General features: G+C 50.7%; 2 protein-coding genes across 14 annotated transcripts in view; one reads left to right on the forward strand and one right to left on the reverse strand.

The window, feature by feature from the left end:
• ZNF618 (zinc finger protein 618) overlaps positions 1–8,012 on the forward strand; it is a 198,373-nt gene extending 190,361 nt beyond the window's left edge. For all 13 annotated transcript variants that reach the window (XM_065946757.1, XM_065946755.1, XM_065946758.1 and 10 more), the window contains one exon: positions 158–8,012. In XM_065946757.1, the coding sequence (XP_065802829.1) occupies positions 158–1,674 (1,517 nt within the window). In that variant the 3' untranslated portion in view covers positions 1,675–8,012. The remainder of the gene's footprint in view (positions 1–157) is intronic.
• A 4,344-nt stretch (positions 8,013–12,356) lies between these two features.
• On the reverse strand, positions 12,357–23,696 carry AMBP (alpha-1-microglobulin/bikunin precursor). The gene is made up of 10 exons (XM_065947451.1): positions 23,305–23,696; positions 21,955–22,097; positions 20,258–20,334; positions 19,224–19,340; positions 18,694–18,795; positions 17,923–17,969; positions 15,039–15,120; positions 13,813–13,980; positions 13,339–13,512; positions 12,357–12,476 (listed from the first exon to the last, which is right to left on the reverse strand). Exons 1-10 carry the CDS (start codon positions 23,419–23,421, stop codon positions 12,445–12,447), a joined length of 1,059 nt encoding a protein of 352 aa, XP_065803523.1. The 5' UTR covers positions 23,422–23,696; the 3' UTR covers positions 12,357–12,444.
• Positions 23,697–26,153: the final 2,457 nt, after the last annotated feature.

A 26,153-nucleotide genomic window follows, 5' to 3' on the forward strand; every position in this document is an offset into this window, starting at 1 on the left:
TCACATGTTAAAGGCTTGCCTCGACCATCAGTTTGCACACCAGATGAAATCGCTTCGTAATGCCTAATACTAGATGCTTGAGTATTAGGCTGCTGCCAGACCACGGAGCCTTGAATGCCAGGATTAATTACGCCTCTCTTTGTGTCCCCCTCACCAGCCACGACCAGTGGTTTGACACCCAACAGCATGATCCCCGAGAAGGAGCGGCAGAACATCGCGGAGCGGCTCCTGCGCGTCATGTGCGCCGACCTGGGTGCTCTGAGCGTGGTGAGCGGGAAGGAGTTCCTGAAGCTGGCCCAGACGCTGGTGGACAGCGGCGCCCGCTACGGGGCCTTCTCGGTCACCGAGATCCTGGGCAACTTCAACACGCTGGCGCTGAAGCACCTGCCGCGCATGTACAACCAGGTGAAGGTGAAGGTGACGTGCGCCTTGGGCAGCAACGCCTGCCTGGGCATCGGCGTGACCTGCCACTCGCAGAGCGTCGGCCCCGACTCCTGCTACATCCTCACGGCCTACCAGGCCGAGGGCAACCACATCAAGAGCTACGTGCTGGGCGTGAAGGGCGCGGACATTCGCGACAGCGGCGACCTGGTGCACCACTGGGTGCAGAATGTGCTGTCGGAGTTCGTCATGTCGGAGATCAGGACAGTGTACGTGACGGACTGCCGGGTGAGCGCGTCCGCCTTCTCCAAGGCCGGCATGTGCCTGCGCTGCTCAGCCTGTGCCTTGAACTCGGTGGTGCAGAGTGTGCTGAGCAAGCGGACGCTGCAGGCCCGCAGCATGCACGAGGTCATCGAGCTGCTCAACGTGTGCGAGGACCTGGCGGGCTCCACCGGCCTCGCCAAGGAGACCTTCGGCTCGCTGGAGGAGACCTCGCCGCCGCCCTGCTGGAACTCCGTCACGGACTCGCTGCTGCTGGTGCACGAGCGCTACGAGCAGATCTGCGAGTTCTACAGCCGGGCCAAGAAGATGAACCTCATCCAGAGCCTCAATAAGCACCTGCTCAGCAACCTGGCCGCCATCCTGACGCCGGTGAAGCAGGCGGTCATCGAGCTGAGCAACGAGAGCCAGCCCACCCTGCAGCTGGTGCTCCCCACCTACGTCCGGCTGGAGAAGCTGTTCACGGCCAAGGCCAACGACGCGGGCACCGTCAGCAAGCTCTGCCACCTCTTCCTGGAGGCGCTCAAGGAGAACTTCAAGGTGCATCCGGCGCACAAGGTGGCCATGATCCTGGACCCGCAGCAGAAGCTGCGGCCCGTCCCCCCCTACCAGCACGAGGAGATCATCGGCAAGGTGTGCGAGCTCATCAATGAGGTCAAGGAGTCCTGGACCGAGGAGGCCGACTTCGAGCCCGCAGCCAAGAAGCCCCGCTCCGCCCCCGGAGAAAACCCTGCCACGCAGGAGGACGACCGGCTCGGGAAGAACGAAGTATACGATTACCTTCAGGAGCCCCTCTTCCAGGCCACCCCCGATCTCTTCCAGTACTGGTCGTGCGTGACCCAAAAGCACACGAAACTCGCCAAGCTCGCCTTCTGGCTCCTCGCGGTGCCGGCCGTGGGGGCCAGGAGCGGGTGTGTAAATATGTGTGAACAAGCACTTCTCATCAAAAGGAGGCGACTGCTCAGTCCAGAAGATATGAACAAACTCATGTTTCTGAAATCCAACATGCTTTAAGACTTCCAGATTGGAAAAAAAAAAAATGAAAGAGAAAAAGAAAAGAGAATGTTCAAAGAAGAAGAAAAAAAAAAACCCCACACAACACTGTCGCAAACAAAGAAAAGGAATTTAAGTTCTAAACACTGTGGACCTCATTATAAATGCCCCCTGGAAACTTAAGTGCTTTTTTTTTCAGTGTGTGTGTGCATGTGTGTGCACGGGCAGCTCTGTGCTCATCTGCGTGGCCGCCAAAGCGTTGCACACGTGTGCACACACATACTCCCCTGGTGCATGCATGCATGCCCCCTCGTGGGTGCGTGTGCATTAAACTGGGCGTGTCAGGAAAGCTGAGTGTTTGGGAAAGAGGGAAGACGCTTCACTTCCTTTTCTCAGTGAGGGGGCTTTAAAAGATTCCATTTTCAGGTGTGCAGATTGTACAAACTGATGTTGTGAAATGTTCAGGCAGCTGAGATCTGAAGTGACTTGACGCTCTCTGTCCTTCACCCTGTGGTCCTCCCCCACTGCCCACCACCCCCGCCCCCAGCCTTCCTGACCCTATCATGCCCCACTCCTCCCCAGCTGCCCTGCCGTGGATTCTCCAAACTGCATCAGATGGACAGCTTCTGCACTGGACTTTGTTCTCGTTCACCTTCAGGGCATTGAGCTGCTGCCTTTGCGATACCCCTGGGTGTCAGGGGGCAGCCGCCTTAGAAACACACCTATCTATCTCCCCAAATCAGGAAAGGAGACTTTTAAGAATATAAAGCTGACCTTTTGCTTTTTAATATAAGAGAGAAAAAAAAGACATTTTCAAAGAAGTATAAGATAACTGTCTCCACTCCTTAATAATTTTTTTCCTAACATTTTAGCAGTTTTTGCCTTTTTTTTTTTTCCTTCAAATTTGATTTAGACTCTGCTAGGAGGCACTGAATGTCTATAACTTATATTTTGGAGAGTTTTTTTGTGGTTTTTTTTTTTTTTTTTTTTTTTGATTGCCCTTTTTGTTCCTCAAGTCACACTGTAAACTAGCTCATCTCAGTGGTGTATTCAGTATCCTGAGGTTTTTATCAACCTTCCCTGTACAGTCCAGTTTTCCTGTATTTGAAACAGCCAAGACTGTGAACTTGGCTGTGCTGTTTGGAGACCAGGAGAGGTGTTGGAGTCACAGGTCTCGCAGACATGGGATTTGGTGGAAGCCATAGAGAAACGTGTGGCTTAGGAGTGCTGACTGTAAGTGGAAGACCGCCCTCCTGGCTCGCTGTGTCTGGTACTGCGAATGTCTGATTTCTATACCCAGAGTGCATTACACTACTTGCCGCGTCACTGACCCTTCCGGCTCAGCAGGGAATCCTGAGTTGATCCATGTTCACATCCATCACACCTCAGACCCACAACCTCCTCTTCCTCCCCAGGACCCCGGAGATTCCGGGGGGTCCACTACCCACGGCCCTGGGGGTCCCCCACATGAGCCTCAGCCCTCCTTCTAGGACGGTAGTTGAGCATGGTGCCTTGCGGGCCAAATGACAGATGTTAGAGGGTGGAATGGCATTAGGCCACATTCAACTTGATGCTGTGAAAGACGGTTTTAGGCTTTTCTTCCTCTGTGAGCGGTTTATGTTCCACACACTTAGCCTAAATGCCAACACGGTGACCCTTTCCCCTCTCAAGAGGTGGTTTTGTCAGGATCAATGCTCAGCCTCCCACCCCACCTCTCAGTGAATATATAAGGTGGTCCCATATCCCCTCGGTGCCCACCATCACTGGGGGGGCGCCATTTGCAAAGGCACATTCTACCATCCTGGGGGGCTGACCAAGTCCACCACATCCCTCCTTAGTAATAAAACATTGTTCAACTGTGAGATACCTCGATTTCAAAAAGCACTGTACAACAGCCCTCTCCCCCCGCCCCGGTCCATGGCAGTAACGTTGGGGTAATTAAGTTAATTTAAAAACTCAAGGCTTAGGATCATGGACCAGAACACTGTCCCAGGTGCCAAGCCTGCTCAGTTTGCCTCATGAGAACTAACCCTCCGCGTCTTGGACATACTGAAATGCATCCCAGAGGGTCGTTTCCACGTTCACTGCAGCAAGCCATGGTCTCAGGAACCACCATGCCATTTCTTCTCCCGGAGAAGTTCTGGGCACGTACTCTACAACATTTCCAAGGGGTTTCACACCGTCAGAAGAGCCTCTTATCTGCACTGGACCGTCACCTCGTGTCACGTTCTGTAGTGTATGGGAGCATCGACAGGCTGTTTGATGAGACTTTGGGAGACATTCCAGAAGGGGGCTGCAGGCTTGTTGATGGGTGAGATGCCTACAACCAAAGGCCTCCAGCCTTGCTGCTGGGGGACCTGGCGCTCTGAGCCACACAGGAGGGTGGAAGCTGCCAGTGTTGTGTAGTTGGTGGGTGTCAAGTCTCGGAGCCCATCCTCCCTCTCCTTTTGAGCGGGGAGCTGTGCTGGTCTTGCCTCATTTTCGGGGCCACTCACCAAATCGGCATTTCACTGTCTTGCAAAGCCATTAGGACCAAGCCCAAGTATCAGCGTCCTTGGAACTCGGGGATGTCTGCCCTCCAGCATGAAGTTTCGAGGAAGTCTTCACCAAATTCCAGGTATTGAGTTACACATGTCACCTCCTGCTCTGTCCCTCCTTTCCACCTCAGTTCGATCCTTAGGGCTTGGCTTGCTCTGCAGAGATGATGTGAGTGCCACTAGGTTTCTGAAGGCTGTCTCCTGGGGCTGCCTCGTCCAGGTACAGGCACAGGGTGGCAGGTAGTCATTTCTCTCTTCCAGTCTTTGGTTCTTCAGACACTGTCGTTGCCAATAGGAAGGGCTGTACCAAGGTGCCCCCCCCTCTGTCTGCTTTCTCACGCAGGCAGCTCACATACTGCAGATCCCCTTGCAGTGAACAGCTTAATAAAACCCAAAGATCTCACAGGCCCAGCCACTGGCCCCTCATCTCCAGCAATATCCACCCTATCCAAATTCTAGCTCAGCCAAAGGATTGAGGTCGGCTCTTCCAGCTCATCTCCTGGCACCTAGCCTGACATGGACCTTCAGAAAGTTTCTGTCTTCTGCCTCCCAGCTCTGTGACCACTAACCACTATGGGACTCTGCAGCTCAAGGCGGTCGATTGCCTGCTGACTTGGACACAATTTGCCAGAAGCATGTGATTCCGAGGACAGAAGGGGCCTTGCTGCTGATATGCATGGACCCCAGCGAGGGGGCGGAGAAAACACCTCCACTCCACAGGATTTTCCTGCCTCCTCTGAGGTCAGTGGGCTTCACCACCAAAGCCCAAGCCAAGGACCATAGCCTCATGGGTGGGGCCACAGATGTGGAGTAACCGAGGGGTCTCTGCTCCACCCAAGAGCAGGCGTGCCATCCCAGTTGTCATGAATGGATGCCCAGACTTGTGTCGACGTGGTTCTTCTTCCCTCCGCCCAGGTCCACCAGCCAGGCCTCCCTCCAGATGGTAGCTGGGAACCAGGAAACAGAGGGGCCATCAGATGGAGCTCCTTTATGGCTGCTCTTCATTTCAGGGTTCATGGCGTAGAAAACCACCTACTGTGTGAGCAAGGACACTGCCATCACCCTGCCTGGCAGCTTCATGGTTGGCATCTTGGCTTTGGCTCTAGGCTGGAAAAAGGATGCTGAGGTTTCCTGGTGAGGAGAGAACAGTCGATGACACAGTTGAGAAGTTCTGCATCTCCCGGTTTCTGGGAAGGACTCGGACGTCAGCTCTGTAGGCTGGTGAGCCTCCTCTCTTTCAGCTTGCTCTTTTCTCTCCTTCACTTTCAAGAAACACCAGAGAAAAACTCTGCAAGGCATGTTTTCCACCGTGAAGCTGGCCCTCTGCCCTTAGGGGTCACCCAGGCTTGTGCTTGAACTTGAACTAAACTCCTTGGAAAGTGGGCGCCTGAAGAGCTGTCGGGGATGCCGCAGGCACTCTCGGAGGCCGCAGGTTCACAGGGAAGGTTTGGAACGAACCTGGGATGCTGACGGAGAAGGGAGGGCCCCTGAGGAATGACCCAGAAGGGGACAGTACTGGGAAGTTGCCATGACGACGGGTGTGCTGGCAAAGGCGGAGTGAGGAGGCATGCAGGGCGCAGCTGGAAGTCGCCTCCTGCCCGCATGGAGCTGGGCAAGTTCACAGCCCGGCCCTTGCCTGGGGAACAGCGGCAGCACCTCTGTGCCTGGGTTGTTCCTGGGGGAGGGCTTCCAGAAAGGCTGCTGGCTTAGATGAAACCAAGAGGCTGAGCAAGGCTCAGGCTGTCCCCTGGAGACAGTAGGTGGGGAGGGGGCTCCTGTCTGGGCCCTGCCGGCCCCACCTCGGCCCCCTCTATCCAGTCGGGCCCGTGTTAGAACTGGGAAGGGGCCTGCCCCCTCGTCACTGTGGCTAATGTTTGCTAGGCCAGTTATGGTGAACCAATGATACAGTGTTCTGCCTCTTATGTTTCCCTCCCAGTTTTCCCTCCTCGGGGTTTTCTGGAGGATTTTCTTGTTGTTTTTCTTCCTCTCTCGTTGGGGTTTGAGGATCGTGGTCCGTGGCGCCCCATCGTTCTCTAGAGGGGCCCTGTGGTTTCCGTGCAAAGAGGCACCTGCTCCCGCTTTGATGAGGGTGAAGGGCATCGGGTTGCTATTTGTGTATTCATGGCCCCACCGCCACCACCACCATGGGCGTTGCTTTAAAGATTCCACTCCGGTACGGAGAAGATGTGCTGGGTCTGCAGTTGGGTGTCAGCACCAGGACCCACCGGGGGCCTCCCCACCCACACGTCCCACCGGGCACCTTCGACTCTTCGAACCAAAGTTGCTTTTAGGGGCACAGCCCAGCCTTGTCCGCAGTCTCAGGGGCCTGGGATCCCCGTGGCGCTTCCTGAAGTCCGGGTTGGCGGAGACCATGAAGTCTGAGGCCAGCCCGAAGGGGGGCTCCTCCCACAACCCAGGTGCCAGCCGGTCCCTGCCCAGGACCCTTCCCTCCCACCCAAACGGGGTCCCAGACGGGGTAGCCGGGTTCCAAAGCGGTGAGCGAGCTCGTGGACACAGGGCTGGAACTGGCCAGCCAGGAGACAGAGGGCCCCGCGGGGCTGGAAGCTCCCAGACCCACTGGGCAGCGTGTCCAGGGCCATTCAGATTCCAAGCATCAGGAGGTCATTTTGTGCAACCACCTGAAGCAGAGATGTTTTTTAAAGAGCATAAATTATTTTCAGTTGTTCTCTGATGACCCTTTTTTTTTTTTTTTGCCCATAACTTCATGTCGGTGATTCTTTCACATCAGGTAAATCTTACGAAAGCCTTGGTGCCCCCTCCCTCCCAGGCCCCCCTCAGTAACCACGTGTGTGCACCCCCCATTCTTTCTCAGTAGTTAAAGACGTTCTAGGCAATACCATGGGCACATCTGACTGTGTCTCTCTCTTCGAGTGCAAGAAACTCAAGTCATCTTAAAAAAATACAAAAAAAAAAAATTTACAAAAAAAAGAAACACACAAAAAAAATATCTTTTTTAGGCCAGAGTTTTCTACAGGTATTAATGAATATTTTTCTTAATCCTTATAAGTTTTATGTGTTTAATATTTCTTAATACCGGTAGCATTAATTTATACTTTTGTAGCAACACAATATTTTTATAAACAGCCAGTGCTTGGCTCAAGTCTCCACAAGGGGTTTGTTCAGGGTTTTCTTGGGACCCTGTGTACCATGTACTGTATTTAAAAAAAAAAAGTTACCTAGTATCACCCTTGCTGTGTTAATTAACAAAAGACGTTGTTGCGGTCTCCTCTGTCCTTGATGTGGATCCAGCAGCTCTGCAAGGAGTCACGTTGCATGGGGGTTGAGTTGATGGTTCTTGTGATTTGTAAACCCCCGAGACCAAACTTGAGGGTTTATTTAGGGTTTTCTGTTTGTCCTTTGGGTTTTCGGTTTCATTTTGGTTTGGGTACCGTTTCTCCATTTATAGCCAAATCAGTTTTGTGGTGTTTAAAACTTTTACTGATGTCAAATGGAGGAAAGGAACAGAAAAAAAAAAAAAGAGAGATTTTTACAGAGTAATAAAATTTAAAACTGAACTGTTTAAATGTTTGCTGTTTTTACCTGTCTGTTCTTGTCCAAAAGTGGGACATTCCCAGGGTGAAGAGGAAGGGTCCACTTGGTTCCTTAAATTGCCAAAAGCCCCAGTCCAGAATTCAACACCCCCTACCCTCCTCCCCCGGATTCTTGCAACATTATTTCCTGGTTGGTTGATGCCAAGGCAAAAAGACATCCTTTTAATGGTTAGAGAGAATCAGTTGCTTAAATAAATGATTTCATGTCAGTGTTGTATTTATGGTTTTACAATAAAACGACCTTTAGGAAGATGGCAGTGCGTGGTGTTATTTCTTGGGCTTGGGGTTGGGCCATGTCGTCCAGGCAGGAACAGGGCGCTAGAGAGCAGAGATGTCGCCTGGGGGTGATGGAACTGGAGTCCATCCCAAGGGGACGTTGGGTGAGGTTGGGGTGACCCTGGACACCAGAGCCGGGCCAGTGATGTCTGATGAATGAGGCCCAAGAGCACGTGGCCCCCTGGGCCTTGCTCTTGAGCACTGTCTTAGGGAGGAAGGGTGGCCCAGGCCCCAAAGAGCACACCCAGCTTTGCCTGGACCGATGCCTTTTATGTGATGGTGTGGGTTGTGTGTACCGTCCATTTTCTGAGGAAGGGTGCCGTGGCTTTTGCCAAATTCCAGATGGCATCTGTGACTCTGAAGAGTCAGTGGGAGCTGTCGGAGACACATTCAAACCCAGCGTCTGGACACATTGTCTCCAATGCAGTCCAGAGTGGAAAGCCTGCCTAGGGAGGGAAGGCTTTCCACCGCAGGAGAGGTGCAGACAGAGCCCAGACACCTCACTTGGTGCAAACGCAGAGACTGATGGGCCTGCCCGGCAGCCAGGCCAGGTCCCTTGGGTGGCCTCCTCTCTGTCCTGAAGCTCCGAGCCACGTCCCGATGCGGCAGCCCACCCAGGCTCCCCAGTGCCTTTCTCACAGCGTCCCCTTCCCTGAACCTCCCTCCCCATTCGCTGACTGTTGAAACGCTGCTGTCCTCCGAGCCAGCCCCCCAGACAGCTCTCCCACTCCTCCAGGACGAGCTGACAGTCGCCCCCCACCTGCCCGGAGTTAGCGCACGCATCTCCTAAGTGAAGCACACGTCCACATGCGCCTTGCCCTGCGGTCACTTACAGGCCTCTTGCTCCTTCGCCCCCCGGCATTGGCCTCCCAATGTCGAACTCCACGTGTGTGGAGTTCGAAGTGTCTGCAGAAGGGTGTCTGGCCCTGCCAGATTTCCCAGGGCGGCCATCACTCTAACCAGGTTAAGAATCAGCGCCCGCCACAAGGGTCCAGCCAGGGTGGACTTTCCCTGAGCCTCACGCTGCAGACAGGCTCATCGACGCTTGGCTTGGACAGTCGGACTGAAGGTGTGTCTGTGACCGCCACCAGAAGGCAGCTGCGGCCCGAGCCGGGAGCAGGGAAGGAGGGGTGACAGCTTCTCCTAAAGCAGACCTGCTGTTGCCATAACAGCCAGCGCCTTGGGCTTCATCCCTGTCCTTCACCCGATACAGTCCGTGAAAGTAAAAAAATTTGCTCAGGCGTGTTCGACTCTTTACGACCCCGTGGACTACACAGTCCGTGGAATTCTCCAGGCCAGAATACTGGAGTGGGTAGCCTTTCACTTCTCAAGGAGATCTTCCCAACCTAGGGATCAAACTGGGGTCTCCTGCATTGCAGGCAGATTTCTTTACCAACAGCTGTCAGTGCATTCCCCTTAAAAAGGGTGCACTGTTAGGTCAGTTGAACAACTTCCATCAATCAGATCTCAGGGGTCACAGCATGAATGGGCTGTGAGTCTGGGCCAGCCTCCCAGAGGCATCAGCCCTGCCCTCCCCTTCTGCGGGAGTTTCCTGCTATTCAGCCTACCATGTGGATGTCCTAGAGCCAGTGGGTGAAGTTCAACCAAGGAGTTTCTGGAAGGGCTCTGAAACAAAAGTCAGGAGTCCTGCTGGAGCAAAAAGACTCCCCACCCCCACCTCAGAATACCAGGATCCAGTAAGGCCAGGGCGTGGCCAGAGTCTTGGTATGGCTGAGGGGCCAGCCTCTGGATTTTAAAATTAAAAAACAAAATCCACATTTTTCTAAGTAGCCACGTCTATGTTATAGAAGAGATGAGTGTGACCTGTATCTTTAAGAGAAAATTTGAGATGAGACGGTTTAAGAATCAAACAGGTGGGGCTTCCCTGGTGGCTAAGCGGTAAAGAGTCTTCCTGCCAGGGCCGGAGACACGGGTTCAAGCCCCAACCTGGAAAGAGCCACATGCCTCCGAGGAGCTAAAGGCTGTGCGCCACAGCTGTAGAGCCTGGAGGCCCCAACTACGGAGCCTGCATGAAGCAGCTACTGAAACCCAAGGGCCCTAGAGCCCATGCTCCTCAACAACAGAAAAGTGAAAGTGGAGTTGCTCAGTCGTGTCCGACTCTTTGCGACCTCATGGACTGTAGCCTACCAGGCCCCCCATTCATGGGATTTTCCAAGCAAGAGTACTGGAGTGGGTTGCCATTTCCTTCTCCAAGCCACTGCAATGAGAAGCCCATGCACTGCAACTTAGAGTCGCCCCCGCTCGCCGCAACTTGAGCAAAGCCCGTGCGGCAACAAAGACCCAGCATGACCAAAATTAAAAACAAACAAACAAACAAACAAAAAAATAGGTCATCACATCGTTTGGCTGGGAATGCTTCTGGTGCCTTCTGAGATGAGGGGACTCCTGACTGGAGGAGTCCCCTGAGGTGGTAAAATCAGATCCAAGGGAATTTTGTGTAGTGAAAGTTTCAGCATGTGTCGTGGAGACGTGTCTCCAGAACCAGGCAGGATGGCGGCAGGGGCTGGTGACCCTCAAGGGCGGCTCCATATAAACGGGCCGTGTCAGTTCAGCTCCTGCACCTTAGCGTGCAGGATGCAGGCCCAGGGCTGCCGAAATCTATTTTTCAAGAAAATTGAGAAACTTAGATTTTTATATGTGCATTCTTGTTTTTTTTTTTTTTTTTGGTCATGCTGCATGCTATGCAGGATCTTATTTCCCCAACCTGGGATCAGACCCGTGTCCCCTGCAGTGGAATTGCAGAGTCTTAACCACTGGCCTGCTTGGGAAGTCCCCAAGAGGTCCACTTTTAAATGGTGAATTCAGAACTGTGAAATAGGTACCTTATGAGCCAAAAACTCCCATCCACCAGCTGAGCTGAGGGTGGCTGACCCATCTGTGGCTGGCATTCTCCGCTTTAGGCGTTTGTCCTTTGGGTCACTTCAAAATATCCCTCTTCAGAGTGGTACCTTCAGACTGCTGTAGATGGTGGTCCCAGTGCATGAAGCGTGCATGGAAGGGCAGGTATAGACAGACGCAGGACATGAGGACATCTGTGAGTTGCAGCCTGGAGAGCCTGTCGCGTCTCCCTGTGTCCCCGTCCCCAACTCCAGCCACTTCTGTCAAGACAGAGTCCCGGCTACACCCACAAATGCTGTCCCTCAGGAATCAGGAAGCCCTAAGCTCAGGGCTTTGGGGAAAAAAAAAGAGGCGTCTCTTATGTGATCTGATCAAGCGGGCTGCAAAGCTGCCTCCACCCAGAATCCTTGCCTCTGGGTTTGTCCCCTCCACCGGAGATGTGCAGTGCCCACCCTTCTCCCTTCCTGAGGGTCTCTTAATCCAGCGGGCTAATGTCATGAAAGGAACTCTTGACCAAGTGAGCCACCAGCCCTTAGCATGCCATTCACCCCACGGGGGAGAGGTGCTGTCTCTGCCTAGACTTCTGCTGCCAGGGTCAGCGTTCCATTTCAGCACACACGAAGCTGGGATTCTTTGGCTCTCTCAGCAGCAGTCCTCAGGGCTCTGAGCGGATGGAGCCAGCAAGAGGTGTTTATGAATCTGATGTTTGTAGATCTGGTGTGTGTGAGCTCCTGGAGGCCTGTGCTTGGGCCAAATTGGTGCCTAAGCCATGCTGGACAGCCTACCCGCTCTTTTCCTCCAGGGAGGAGAAGGAGAAGCTGGGCTAGACCTAGGACTTGCAGCTGTGGTCCAGGGCCAGATGGTTGTCCTGGACACAGTGAAAAGGGCAGTCAATAGTCTCCTTCCGGGGCTAAGGGCCAGAGTGAGGATGGCAGGAGATGGGATCTCCAGGGCCCTTGTGGAGGAACAGCCTGAGGCTTTCCAGCAGCTACAGCTGGGGATAAGGCTGTGAACAAATTATAAGGCTGCAGGGGTGGGTGGGTGGGGGTTCTGTGTGGCCAAGGGCAGGGGAATTCTTCCAGGCACTTGTGGGCATTTACCTGACCCCCCCTGGGCACACACTAGGCATGGTAATTTCTTCTGACCCTGGGCCATTGATGACCTCCATCAAACCTCTCCGGGAAACAAGTATCCAGAGCTGCTCCCTCTTTTCTCTCCTGGCTTTATTAAAACAAAACAAAATAATCCCATTTTATACAAAACTGTGATTTATGTTTCGTAATTTGCATAGCCAATTTCATGTCCTGAAGATGGCTCTATTACATTTCCCACACACACATTTTTCATTTCTGGGGAAAGTTCATGCCCCCTCCCCAGCCGGTCTCCTCCTCCCTTCCCCCCAATCTCATTATACTTCGTGATGAACAGTCAGGACATGGAATTTCAGGAGTCTACAATTCGGTTTTTATTGGAACCTGCAGCAGGGCTCTGGGGCAGACTCTGACCCTCCCACTTCCTGCTGCCTTGTGGAGTGGCCTCCGGGCCGGTCAGTTGGAGAAGCGCAGCAGCTCCTCGTCCCCTGTGGACACAGAGAGGCTCGGGGAGTCGGTGTGGGGTCACCCAAGGGTCTGTGGTTGGGGGCGGTCAGGGCAGGGGGATGCCTCAGGGAGGAGGGAAGGCAGCCTGGACCGAATTCGAGCCTGAACCTGAGGCCAGAAACTTCTGCTTGTGGGGTGCCTTGGTACCTCCAAGATGCATTCCACAGGGTGACCTGGCTTTTTGCCTCCTGATTTACTTTAGGCACTGTTTTTCTGGTGGGGAGATAAGGCACATAAATCTTCAATGGCTGCGGCTTCTTGGAATGCCCTTCTTGTTATCATCGCAGCATTACCACCGTTACTAGTACGGGCTGCTGCTAGATGGGTGTGAACCAGGCGAGGCACTGGGCCGCCTAGGAAGTGGGTCCTTTGTCCCACTTTACAGAAGAGAAAACTGAGGCTTAAATTGGTACAGCCCGCGGGGCCACAAAGGGGCGGGCATGACTGAGCACGAAGCACAGTAACAGGGACAGACATGGATTGAGACGGCCCAGAGATCTGAGCCTTCAGGAAGCAGTAGCTGGCAGTATCTGAATCATTTGAGTAATGATGTGGCCAGCCCGAATGTGGCAATGAATGCCAGGACTGGAGCCCGGTTCTGCCCCATCTAACCCACCGCCTCCCCCTCTGCTCAGGCCAGCACCTCCCCCCAGGTGCCCCATCCCAGCTGGGGTACAGCCTTGGGCTCAGCCCCATTTTACAGGTGGGAAGCTGAGAGAGCAGGTGTGTTGGTCACCAGGACAGTCCTGGACTCAGCTCTCCAGGTCCCTGCCACCCACCAGGGCTCCCCGACCCGGACTCCGGTGGCCCCTCAGCCCCGCCCGGCATTGCGGGGCCTCCTACCTTCACCAGGAATGCCACAGTACTCCTTACACTCCTTCTCCGAGTAGAATTTGTTGCCATTGCCTTTGCAGCCCCCATAGCTGAAGCGGACGCACTTCCCCTTGACGGCATCAAACGCCCAGAGCTCGACGTAGGCTCGGCATGGCCCGGGGACTATGGGGAGGTTACAGGCCTCTGCGGGGTGGGAGGGAGGCAGAGAGCCTTAGAAAACCTCATGATCGCTGACCCGAGACCCCCGGCAGGGCCCCTATCACCTGGAACACCTAGACCTCTTCCTGTAGATTGAGAAATCAGCCCCCTAGAAGACAAACGTGCTGAGGGTCACCCACACCCAAGTGTTCGATTCCTATGCCTTCAGGAAACTGGCCCTGGAATTCCACCACTGGAGCATCCTCTCGGCTAGCTGTCCCGTGGGCAGGTGGTCTGTTGGGAGGACAGGAGTGGGCAGTGCAGGGGAGATGGGGTGGCACTCACCCACCGTCCGGCAGGTCTGCAGACACTCCTTTTCCGAGAGGAAGTTGTTGCCATTCCCCATGCAGCCGCCATACTCGAAGGTCTCGCAGGCCATGGACGTACCGTTGTAGAAATACCTCTTGAACAACCCCAGGCAAGGACCTTGTGAGTAGCCCAGCTGGCAGGAATCTGCGGAGGGGCAGAACACTCGCGGAGTGCTGACTGTGTGCCTGTCACCAGGCTGGACACGTCAACGGGTATCACCTCATTTAGTTTTCATCTCTGCATTAAGAGGAATCCTTCTCAACCCGTTTTAAAGGTAAGGAAATTGACTCCCTGAGAGGTAAAGAGATTTCCTCAGGGTTACCTAGTGCTGAGATTCCAAGTCATATTTGTTGGACTCCAAAAACCCATGCCATAATATTAGGCCTTGCCAATGACCCAGAGGCCAAGCATCCCCCTTTGGTCTTGTCTGCCCAAGAGCTCTGTAAAGATGGTGAGTGAGGCTACATTCACCAGCATGCATGCTGGCAGCCTGACCTCTCTGCCAGATATCCCAGCCCTGTGCCTTTGCTCTCATCATTCCTGCCCCTAGAATGCTAGAATGCCTTCCTGCATAAACCATACCTGGACATAACATGAATTCTCCTTCATCCAGGAAGTCCTCCTTCACCACTTCACCCCTCCCTTTTCTGAGCTCCCTCAACTCTTTAGCTGACCCTCCTCTTTCAAGTCCCTTATTTTCTTCCTTGACTGCCTCCTCTACTAGACCAGAAGGTGTGTTTGTCCATGATCCCAGCGCTCAGCAGAGGGTCTGGGGGGTGAAGCAGGGTCAGGATGGTTCAGTGTTTACTTAGAGTTGAAGAGTGATAGGTCTATCAACTACACATGTGCTCCCACAAGGGCCCTTGAGGTCAGCTCAGCAGGCTGTTATCCCATTGTACAGATGAGAAAACCAAGGCCAGGAGGCCACGAAGTGAAACAGGCCAAGAACTCACTTCTCATCACAGAACTGAACGTTTCTAAGCTCAGGGACCATGCCTTATGCTCCCCTCCCTCTCTCAACAATGTCTGGCACAGGGCAGAGGACAGGATTTGTCTTTTCTAGGCTCAGTTCTTCATTCTAGTAGAAGAATAAGAAAGACTTCATGGTGATGAGGGCAACTGGATTGAACCAACTGTGGGCCCTTCCTCTCTGGAGTGTGGCAGAAGGGGGTTTAAAAAAAAAACCAGAGAGTGATCCTCACCTTCTTTCTTGCTGAAATTAGTTATTGGTTGTCCAGCCCCCGAGCCTTCCTCTTCCTGGGTCAGCACAGCCCGCCGAGCCCTCTGGGGGAAAAAACAGAAGAAGCTGTTTCAGGGACCTAGTCACGGTTGTTCCCCTAGACCCCCGGAATGTAAAATGCCATTTACTCTGAGGATCAAGGTGTAGACAGAAACACAGCTACTAGACTGATGAATGGCCTGTTTTTCCCAAAGCATCGGGCTTCCCAGGTGGCGCTAGTGGTAAACAACCTGCCTGCCAATTCAAGAGACAAGGGTTCAGTCTCTAGATCGAGAAGATCCCCTGGAGGAGGGCATGGCGACCCACTCTACTATTCTTGCCTGGAGAATCCCATGGACAGAAGAGCCTGGCGGGCTACAGTCCCTGGAGTCGAAAAAGTTGGACATAACTTTGAAACCAAACAACAAAAACAACTGGCTAAAACAGAAGAGGCAGGAGACAGATAAAAAGAAGCGGAACAGAAACTATCCAGACCCGCTTCAGAAATCTCATTCAAGGTTGAAGGAAACGGGAAGATATTCTCAAACAGGGAAGAATTCCAGGATTAAAATACTCAAAACTTCCTCGAACACAGGAAGTTTGTGAAGAAATGGCATTAGATTAATAGAAACAATAACTCAGGAATGGCGAAACTGTGTTGTATTCACTAGGAGAGAATGTAGAATCCATTAAATTATAGAACTATTACTAAATGTCTGGGAATTGCAGAGACAGAACATAATGGGAATGGTATCAATCTGGACAGAGTAAAAGAAAAAGGGAGGAGGAGATAGAAGACAGTTTGATAGTAAAGACGTCTGTCTACCAAGTCCCAGAGACAATAGATACCCTCTAAAAGTGTTTACTTACATTTCAAGTCGCTCAGTTGTGACCCCAAGAACTATACAGTCCATGGAATTCTCCAGGCCAGAACACTGGAGTGGGCAGCCTTTCCCTTCTCCAGGGGAATCTTCCCAAACCAGAGACTGAACCCAGGTCTCCCACATTGCAGGCAAATTCTTTACCAGCTCAGCCATAAGGGAAGCCCAACCTTGACTTAGAGCATTCTTTAAGAAATAAACCTCTTGGCAAGTAGAAATAATTATTTGAAGATTTTTTTTAAACCTTCAAACTTCAGATTTTTTTTTTAATTCAAGTAAAACAACAATGAATGCCTTTTCAAATTCAGTAATAGCATCTGGAATGAATTCCATTTAACAGCATATCTAAATCTGTGCGTCTGTCTATCCAACTTTCCTTCCACCTGCCCCTCTCCAGGTGTATACAGGTCAAGATTCCTGGAATAATGTGAATGCTCAGAGTTTCTAGGTGGTGCAATTTTTCAAAACTTGTTTTTTATACTTTTTATACTGCATTGTTTTAATTCTTTATAATGAGAGTATGTTAGCTTTATAGTAGCAATGATAATTTTTCTTAAAAAATAGGAAAGCAAAGAAATATGTTAACCATGAATTCTATGTAGAAATAGGACATTATTGTTCTTTTTTACTTTCTTTCAGTTTAAAAATTTTTTTCAGTTGCATGCAACAAATTCTGGTAAATTCTCTTTTCATTTTCATTCTATTACAAGTATTTTCTAACCTTCCTTGTTATGACTTCTTAGATACACCCATCATTTAAAAGTGAACATCTGACTTCCAAATACATGGGATTTTTGTCTAAAGTATCTTTAATATTAATCCCTTATTTTGATACTAATTTCTTATTTAAATGCTTTCTTCTCTGCAGTCACCCGCTGTGTTTTCTCCAGTCTAACTTTATAGAGGCTTTCAGTGGCTAAGTCAAAGATTTCTCTTGGTAAATATCACATTGCACTTGAAAATATGTGGATTATTTTCAAGTGTTTTTTGATACTGATTTCTAACATAATTCCACAGTGATGAGAACAGACTCTGTATGATTTCAATCTCTTCATACCATGAAACTTTTGCACCTCATCTTATGTCCCTGGATATGTTCCAGTGTCTCCTAGGTTATAGTCTATGGGAACTTGAATAGAATTTGTATTCTGCTGTTGTGTGAAAACTATATAAATCTTAACTATGTTGAGTTGGTTTTCAGTGCTTTTCGGGTCTGCTATCTCCTTCTACTTCTCTGTATATTCATTCTATTAATTTTTGAGAGTTAGATACTGAAACTCCAACTAACAACCTTAATTTATATATTTAAAAAAATAATTGTAATGTATAGTGGAACATATGTAACCTTGTTCTGTATTTTCCAAGTCCCCTGTATATATGTTGTATACTTTCATAATTAAAAAAATTAAGATTAAAGAGAAAAAAATTTCAAAAATATGTTTCTAAAATAAATACATGTATGTATTTTTATACACACACACATAGACACAACAGTAGACTAAATTAGTATACATAATTTCCAAATAATCAGAGAAAGAATGAAGACTTAATCAATATGGCAAAAGGCAGGAAAAGAAGGAAGCCCCCCAAATCAAAAGTCAGCATAGAAGAGGCACTGGCTTGAGAAGCTGCTTGCCCTCAGGTTTGCTGTTTTTCAGAGCTCAATTGACTTTATTTTCATCTATTGAGTATTGAGTATCTTTATCTCATTATTGAGTCTGTCACTGCCTTTAGCCACTCTTCTAACATGTCACCGGATCCCAGCACCTGAAAGGTAAAGGTAATCACTCCATTCCACAGATGAGGAAAGGGACATCCTCACGGGGCAGCAGCTAGCCTCATGGCAGAACTGAGATTGAGCCCAGGTGGTCTGACTTCACAGCCCATGCCCACTGCTGCCTGCTCTCAGCAACCCCACCCACCAGCACGGCAGGGGAGCCTACGGCGGGCAGGGTGGGGCTGGGGCGGGGGAACAGAGGGGCTCACCGAGAGTGGCGTGGGCTCTGGATCCTGCTCTCCAGGGACACATTCGCCTGAGTCAGAGGACAGGAGAGAGAGGGAATAAGACCCAGACAGGCTCTGCTTCTTCCGCAGAGCTAATGGCCATGCGGCGGGCGGGCCCCCTCTCTGGGACCTGTCCTGTGCACCATGCACCAGCCCACTGCAGGGACGGCTCCACCCGCCCAGCTTGCTGAAGGTCATCGCTGGGAAAGCCACGGACTGACGGCAGTACCACTGTTACCACCGCTATTGTCTCCATCCCGCCACCAGCATCCCAAGGCTGACATCTATCCAGCACTTACTAGAAACCACCTACGGTGCTACTGTATTTAACGCCTTTATCTCATTGATCCCTCACAGCAACTTCTAAGGGGGGGTACACATCATCATCCCCACTTTACAGATGAGGAAATGAGGCTCTGAAAGCCACCTGAAGCCGCCCAGCTCAGTTCGAAACTCGGGGCTGTAACTCCTACCCTCTATTACCTCCCAGGAGTGGGCCCTGGATTCTGGCTGTCCCCACACTTGGCAGGTGGCAGCAGCGTGAATGCTGAATTGGCTCTAGTCTCAGCTCTGCCAGATCCACGCCATGTGACCTGGAACTAGCCCAGGGACCCAGCGTGCCTTTTCTATAAACAGAGGAGGGGAACTATAGCCCAGTTTCCCTCAAAGTGGGGTGGGAGAGACCCAGGGGCTCTGGGGGTCACAGAGGATGAGGAGGGGACAGAAATGTGAGATGGGGTGGGGTGCCGTTACCTCTGTCGGGCATGGTGAAGATGGCGTCCTCGGGGATGCCCACACCCAGGGCCACCTCCCTGAATTCCTCCAGCAGGCTTTCCCGAAGCTGCGGCTCACGCCCTGCAAGTGGGAGGCAGGGGAGATGCCTAGATCCACAGGGGCCAGGGCCGCTAGGGCCTGGCGTTATTTTGCCCAGGGATTTTCATTTCGGGGACACTTGAGACCTATTGACTCAACTGGGTCTCTTTGGCACCCTTACGGAAAGCTCAGCTCCAGAAGAGGAGGAGGAGGAGCCTTCCCAGGCTCCCCATTCCAGGTCTCCCAGCTCTCCACCCAGCACAAGAGTGGTTGTTTAAGGGCCAGAGATGCTCGAATTCTCTGGAACAACCTCAAATGGGAGACTGAGCTTTACCTCCTCCAGGGAGAGTAGATGTTTCCACCTTTCCCATAACTGGAGTTTTGTTGGAAGGAAAAAGCAAAACACCCTGCGCTTCCCCACCTCATTTCCCAAAATGACAGGTCTCCCACCCCCAGCTCCAGGCCTTTACTGTAGAGCTTGGCAGTAATGGTGGGTCCATGGCGACGGCTTAATTTCTTGGTCAGAAAAATGGCGTACTCATCGTAGTTGGTGTGGACCACATAGGACTCCATGGTGATGTTCCATTCTGCATGGAAGACGCAGGAAGATGAACAGATCAGTGGTCAGAAGGCTTCTATCCTGAGATCCTTCACCTGTTCACCCACATATCATCTATTCATCCATCCTTCTGTCCACCCATCCTTTGCATACATTCGTTTATCTGTTCATCCATCTTCACTCTCTCTCTCCATCCATCTCCTCCAAGGATTCATCATTGATTCATCCACCACCATTTCATCTGTCCATCCTCTCTGTATATCAGTCCATAAATACATCCATTTTCCTTCCTTTCTTCCCTCCCTCTTTCCTTCTTTCTTTCCTCCAGCTGTTAATCCATCACTTTATCTATTTAATGATTGATTGATTACTCAACTAATCTGCCATCACACATATATTCACTTACCATTTTTAATTCTCTCACTCATTTATTTACCCAACCATTCATCTACCCAAACATTAAAGCCCTGACACAATTATTTGATGCATAGAGCAAATGTAATAAACATTTGCTGGATTAATGATAAACTCATGTCCACGTCTATCTATCCCTTAGCACCACACACACTGTACATGGTAGATGCTTAGTAAATTGCTATCAGTTGCTTGCAGATGCCTAACAGGAAGACTGATGAAACCTTGGTGTTATCCTCAGCACTCAGAACCATCACTTGAATTGAGTAATGTTTTCAGCTCATCACTTAAAACCAGCACGTGATGAGCATGTACACGGTGGGGCAAGGGCCATGAGGGTAGGGGCTAGAGAGAGAAAGAGGAAGAAGGAGAGAGAGAAGGAGAAGGAAGGGGGAATTTGGAGGGAGGCTAGATGACATTGCAGAAAAGTGCGAGGAATGGTTGTAGGGACAGAGAGGAAGAGAGCGTAAGACATCAGGCATTTTTTCAGCAAAGGAGAGAACTGTGGGTGTCCCCTTTGACTCAACTTACTGGCTTTGTGAAAGAGAAACTTCCCATCAGTGCTTGTTTTCTCATAAGTACCAGAGATCGATTCACAGACACCTTTCCTGGAAATGAGCAAACCAAAAGAAAGATAATATCTGGTAGAAACCATTGTCCTGACACCCCGCTCTCCTGCAGGGTCTTTCCAAATACTTTTTTTTTTTTTTTTTTGTAATTCGGAAAGTAGCATTTCCAAATATCTGGTTTAATTCTCCTACCAGTCCTGAGAGACATCTGTTTCACATAAGAGAGCAGAGGGACTGAGGGAAGAAGGGAACTAATTGATGCCATCCTCTTGGCAAACCCAGCACTAAAAATCAGCTGCCTTAACCAAATCTGTACAGTATGCATATACGCTGGGAAATCAGAACGATTCATTAACACCTTAATTCATTTATTACTTTGTGTCTCTCTTGCCTCATTTTCCTCATCTGAGAAATGGGGATAATGATAGTTTCTACCTCATATGGTGGGTGAGAGCATCAAATGGGGTATTTTATGCAAAGAGCTTAGAGTAAGTACTATACATACGTTAGCTACTATCTTTACCAGCTGAGTTACCAGGGAAGCCCATTATTGTTATAATGATTATCGTCTATCTTAATATTTAATGAGCATCATCTATGTGCCAAGCACTGTGCTACAGGCTGGGGATTCAGAGAGAAGCAGGGGAGACCCTGTCCCCTCATGGAACATTGGATTGTAAAATCCAGTGAGGGGGCTGGGCAGGCCAGAGGCAGATGCAGTCGGTGTGGTTACCGCCACGTGGGGGGAAGCACGAGGTACTCAGAGAGCATATAAGGAGGCACATAACTTGAACCTGGACAGGTGGAGGGAATCGGGGAGGCCTTCCTGGAGGAAGCAACAAAGAACCTGAGCCCTGAAGGATCCATAGGAATTAGCGCAGGAAGCAGGGAGAGGTTTTCTAGGTAGAAGAAATATTTGATGCAAAGTCCCAGAGGATGGAGGGTTCCAGAAACTGAAAGGAGATCCAGCTAGGTGGGTCAGAGAGTATGTGGGTGCATGGGGAAGGGAACAGTGATCGCTTGGGAGTCACAGAGGGCTGCAAGGCTCTGCTGAAGGAGTTGAACTTTATCTCAAGGGCAATAGGGAAGGAACTCTGGAAAGGTTTAAGCAGGTTTGAGTTTCTGAAAGGCCTTTCTGGCTGTGAGGTGATGAATGGATTGGATGGAAAGTTGGAGGTTAGAGGTGGGGAGAAATGTAGAGAGGATACTATAGATAACGGTAGGAAAGAAAGGTAAAGGTGACTTGGTCCAGAGCAGTGGTGGTGAATAGGGAAGAAGTAAACAGGCTGGAGGGAATAAGGAGGAGCAGGGACAAGGCTGGATGGCGGACCGAATGCTCGTGGCAGAGGAAAGAAGAGTCTAGGACATCCACCAACCACCCAGCCTTCCAGGTTGTGTAGAAGTGCCTTTCCTGAGCTAATGGAAGCCCAAGGAGCAAGAGTAGATTGGAAAACAGGCAGAGTGCTGGGGGCGTTGACCTTGAGGTATAGATGGGATAGTTAGTATGGACTGCCCTAGCGTTGGAAAGCAGAGAAGTCTGGCCCTCAGGAGTGAGTCCTGGCTGGAAGTAGAGACCTGCTACTTTCCAGGACAGGGTGGAGGCTGAAGCCAGGTGGGGGTGGGGGTGGGTCCCAGTCCTCTAACCCCATCCCCACTCACCGTCTGTGAGTGTTGGTGACGCTGATCTCCTTGTTCGTCGCCCCCTCTTTCAACACCAGTGTGCTCATGGTCATCTTGTCCTTGAACCTCTTCAGCCACGGGCAGGTGGAGCCCACGGCCACATTGAACCACTTCCCATAGATCTAGAAGGCAGCCACAAGCCCTAAGCATCTGGACCTGGACAAGACTGGGAGGGCGTCTGTCCCCCTCCCCCCTCTCAGTGACTTCTCCTCCTAAGTGATCATGTCTTACAGATAACTGGAGGCTACGAGGCTTCCAGGGAGCCTGATGATGGAACTCCAGGCATCATGACTGGCTTAGGAGAGAGATGGCAGGTAGACCCCACCCCGCCCACTGGCAGAGGGCCTGACTCTGCTGAGATGCAGGCTCTGGGCTGCTCACGGGACAGGGTCCAAATCCCCATGCCCCAGGGTCACCATCAACCACTGCTCCCCAAGAGCAGGGTCCTGTCTCTTACTCCTCCGGGGATGGGGTGCTCACCACCTTGCACACAGCCCGTACCTCTGTGTTAGAAAGTAACTCCTTTCCCTAAGCTGAGCCTGACCCAGGACGAGACTGCTGCATCTAAAAAGAGAACTTAGGTGTCTGCAGACCCTTCGCCATCCCAGACCACCAGAGACCTGTTCCTCATGCCCCGCTCCCCACAACCCTTCCTCATTGCTAAACATAAACAAAATCCATACCATGGCTACAAAGGTCAGAAGGAAACTGGGGTGGCACTGGAGGGACAAGCTTTGCTCAAGGTCACCCAGCAATTCGGGCAGAGCCGGGGCTGGACGGCAGACTTCCCTTGCTCACCGCCCTGCCCAGGCCACTTAGTCCCCCCCGCCTGATTTCTGTCCTGATCCTCTTATCCCCATGATCCTACAGGTAGGGCAGAGGGCCCGGGATGGGCTGCCAGAGATGTTGCAGCGGAGGTGAGCAGTTAAAGGATGAAGGGATGCAGGTTAGGGGGTGGGCGGAAGAGTCACACAAAGCCGGAAGCTGTCGGGGGGAAGCGCTCCAGGGGCAGCAGGACTTGGCACCAAGCCTTCTCTGGGTGGGTTCTCATCAGAGCACAATTTCCCTTGGAGTCCAACAGTGCAGGTTCAGACTTCAAGATCTTTGACTCAGAATGGCAGCCCAGAGTCCCACAAAAGGGTGAGCGCAGAGTTGCAACTTCAATGAAGTCCTGACCATCTGAGCAACAGGAAGGACCCTCAGAGACCCATCCCTGGAGTTCCAGATGCAAAGAGTGAGACCCCAAGGCACACAGGACTTGTCCCTCTCTGCCAGCAAGGCCCAGCCACTCAGACACCCTACAATCACTGCCAGAGACACCAGTCTTACCCTAGACAGGTCGAAGTTCTCCTGCACTTGAATGTCATCAGGCAGTGTGGGCACGGGGCTGGCATTCACCGCCAGGCAGGCGGTCAGTAATAGCAACAGGCCCCTGACACTCCGCATAGCTCAGGTTGCTCTGTCTGGGGTGTCACTCACGGGCTTGGCTGGTCTAGGGATGGAAGAGCCACCTTGCTCTTCCTTGCTCAAGGCAGCTACAGACTGGGGCTGGGGAAGGGGCCTGCGGCTGTAGGTGACCTTGCTGTTTGCCCTGCTCGGCCAGGACCAATCAGAGCCCCAAGGCCAGAGCTGATCGATCCCTTCTTGTACCTTGGTCAGGGTCACAGTCCCCAGGGGCCAGGGTAGCTGTTTCAGAGGAGCCGCTGGCCATATGCAACCTGGCCCTGGTGCAGCTGGACACTGGGTTCAGGCATCACAAGGACTTCCCCAGAAACTCCTCGCCTGTCCCAGGCAGGATGGGAGAGGCGGGCAGCCCAAGCCCTTCCCGCTGAGTCATTCCACCTGTGAGCCAGGAGGACAAGCCCAACTGGCCTGTTTCCCATATGAAAAAAATCTAGAGCCTGGGGAGAGTAAGTGGCTTAGCAGAGACTATAAGCAGGTCTATGGTGAAGCTAGCTTCCCTTGTGGCTCAGATGGTAAAGAATCTGCCCGCAAGGCGGGAGTCCCGGGTTCAGTCCCCGGGTTGGGAAGATGCCCTGGAGAAGGGAACGGCTACCCACTCCAGTATTCTTGCCTGGAGAATCCCATGCACAGATGAGCCTGGCAGGCTACAGTCCACGGAGTTGCAAAGAGTTGGATCTGACTGAGCGACTTAACACCGCCACCATGGCAAAGATAAGGCTAGAGCTCAGATGTCCTGTCCCCGGAGCTCCTTCTCTGACCCATGGCTTCCCACAGCCCTAGCAAATAATATTAATAGTAGAAATAGCAATGCTGCTGCTGATGTCCGCAGCTTCGAGGCACTGAGCATCTGGCATGGACCAGCTATGCACAAGTACTTTACACCTGCCCTGAAATGGCTCATCCCCACAACAGCCCCATCAAGCAAGTGCTGTTTTCCCCCTTTATAGACAGGCAGCCTTTGGTGGCTGCTGACGGCGTGGACTCGGGACCTAGGCTGCTTCTCCATGCTGCTCACTGGGGGAGGGGGTGGCCTTGGGTGAAAGACTTTACCTTTCACCACGTCTGTGTCTTCATTTGAAAATGGGATGGTAGCAGTTCCTGTTCAGAACATTGTCACGAGGACTGAAGAAGTTCATGCTTGCAAAGCACTAGGATAGTAGCTGGCACGTGGCGGGAGCTGAATGTGTACACTGAGGGTTGGATAAAGTCCCCTCCCCACAAATTCAAGTGCACCTGGGACCTCAGACACCTTACTTGCATGTGTAATTAGTTCAGATGAGGTCCTACCGGAGGACGATGAACCCTCAGTCCAAGGACTGATGTCTTCATAAAACAAAGAGGAGGGAGATTTGGACTCAGAGACACATAGGGAAGATGGCCACGGGAAGACGGAGGCTGAGATTGGAATGAGGCGGCTGCAAGCCAAGGAATGCCAAGGGCTGCTGACAGGAGCTGGGAAGAGCAAGGAAGGATTTTCCCCTAGAACCTTCAGGAAGGACGTGGCCCTCCTGACAACTTGCTGTCGAACTTGTAACCTCCAGAGCTGGGAGAGGAAGCATTTCTGTTTCATTACACCACCCGCTTTGTGGTATTCTATTAATGGCAGCCTTAGGAAACGAGTCAGCCTTCATTCCCTTGAAATGTTTAACAGGCATTTTTAAAAAGCAGATCCGTTTGTCTCCAAAGATCAAACTCTTGCCAGTGATAGTGCAGGTCCTCTCTGTTTTTTAAATTTTTTTTTAAATTGTGAAAATATGATAACACATTTACATGAAACTTGGAAAATACAGAAAAAAATTTTTAAGTAGATAAATGAAGATTTTTAGTTGGAGTTTCAATATCAAACTCTCAAAAATTAACAGAATGAATATTCAGAGAAGTAGAAGGATATGAAAAGCACCGAAAACGCTATTAGCCTGAAAAGCATGAAAGCGTGGAAAGCACTGAATCAGTTTTCAACCTGAAAACCAATTCAACATAATTAGGATTTATACAATTTTCACATAATAGTAGGAACCAATTTCTATTCGAGTTCCCATAGACTGTAAGCCAGGAGACACTGAAACACATCCGGGGATGTAAAACAAGGTGCAAAATTTTCACAGTCTAAAGATATTGAAATCGTACAGAGTTTGTTCTCTTATTACTGTGGAGTTATATTAGAAATCAATATCAAAAGATATTTGAAAATGACCCACATATTTTCAAGTGCAATGTGGCATTTACCAAGAGAGACCTTCACCTTAGCCATTGAAAGCCTCAATAAAGTTAGACTGAAAAAAACACAGAGGGTGATAGCAGAGAAGAAAGAATTTAAATGAGATCTTTGTATAAAATGAGAAATTAATATTAAAGATATTTTAAACAAAATCCCATGTATTTGGAAATTAGAAGTCCACTTTTAAATGATGGGTATATCAGAAAAATAAATAAATAAAAATTTAAAAAAATAAATGATGGGTGTATCAAAGAAACAATAACAAGGAAGATTAGAAAATATTTGTAACAGAATAAAAATGAAAAGAGAATTTACTAGAATTTGTTGCATGCAGCTGAAGCTGCTCCATGCAATTAAATGCAACGCGGAGTCTTAAAAAAGGTATGAAAACAAATAATGAACACCAGCATAAAATTTTGTGGGGTTTGAACAAAATCTGTACTTTAGTTAATAATACTGTGAAAAGTAAAGTGTTAGCTGTTCAATGTGTCCGACT

Source organism: Muntiacus reevesi, chromosome 10 (assembly GCF_963930625.1).
Source record: "Muntiacus reevesi chromosome 10, mMunRee1.1, whole genome shotgun sequence".
Classification (NCBI taxonomy): Eukaryota; Metazoa; Chordata; class Mammalia; order Artiodactyla; family Cervidae; genus Muntiacus; species Muntiacus reevesi.

What these genes read in the sequence shown, in the direction of transcription:
- AMBP (XM_065947451.1), bottom strand. Translation starts at nt 23,421, where the DNA reads ATGCGGAGTGTCAGGGGCCTGTTGCTATTACTGACCGCCTGCCTGGCG. An exon ending in GCAGACCTGCCGGACGGTGG is followed by an intron (nt 13,513 to 13,812) that starts GTGAGTGCCACC and finishes CCCACCCCGCAG; the next exon opens with AGGCCTGTAACCTCCCCATA. An exon ending in CTGTGGCATTCCTGGTGAAG is followed by an intron (nt 12,477 to 13,338) that starts GTAGGAGGCCCC and finishes CTGTGTCCACAG; the next exon opens with GGGACGAGGAGCTGCTGCGC.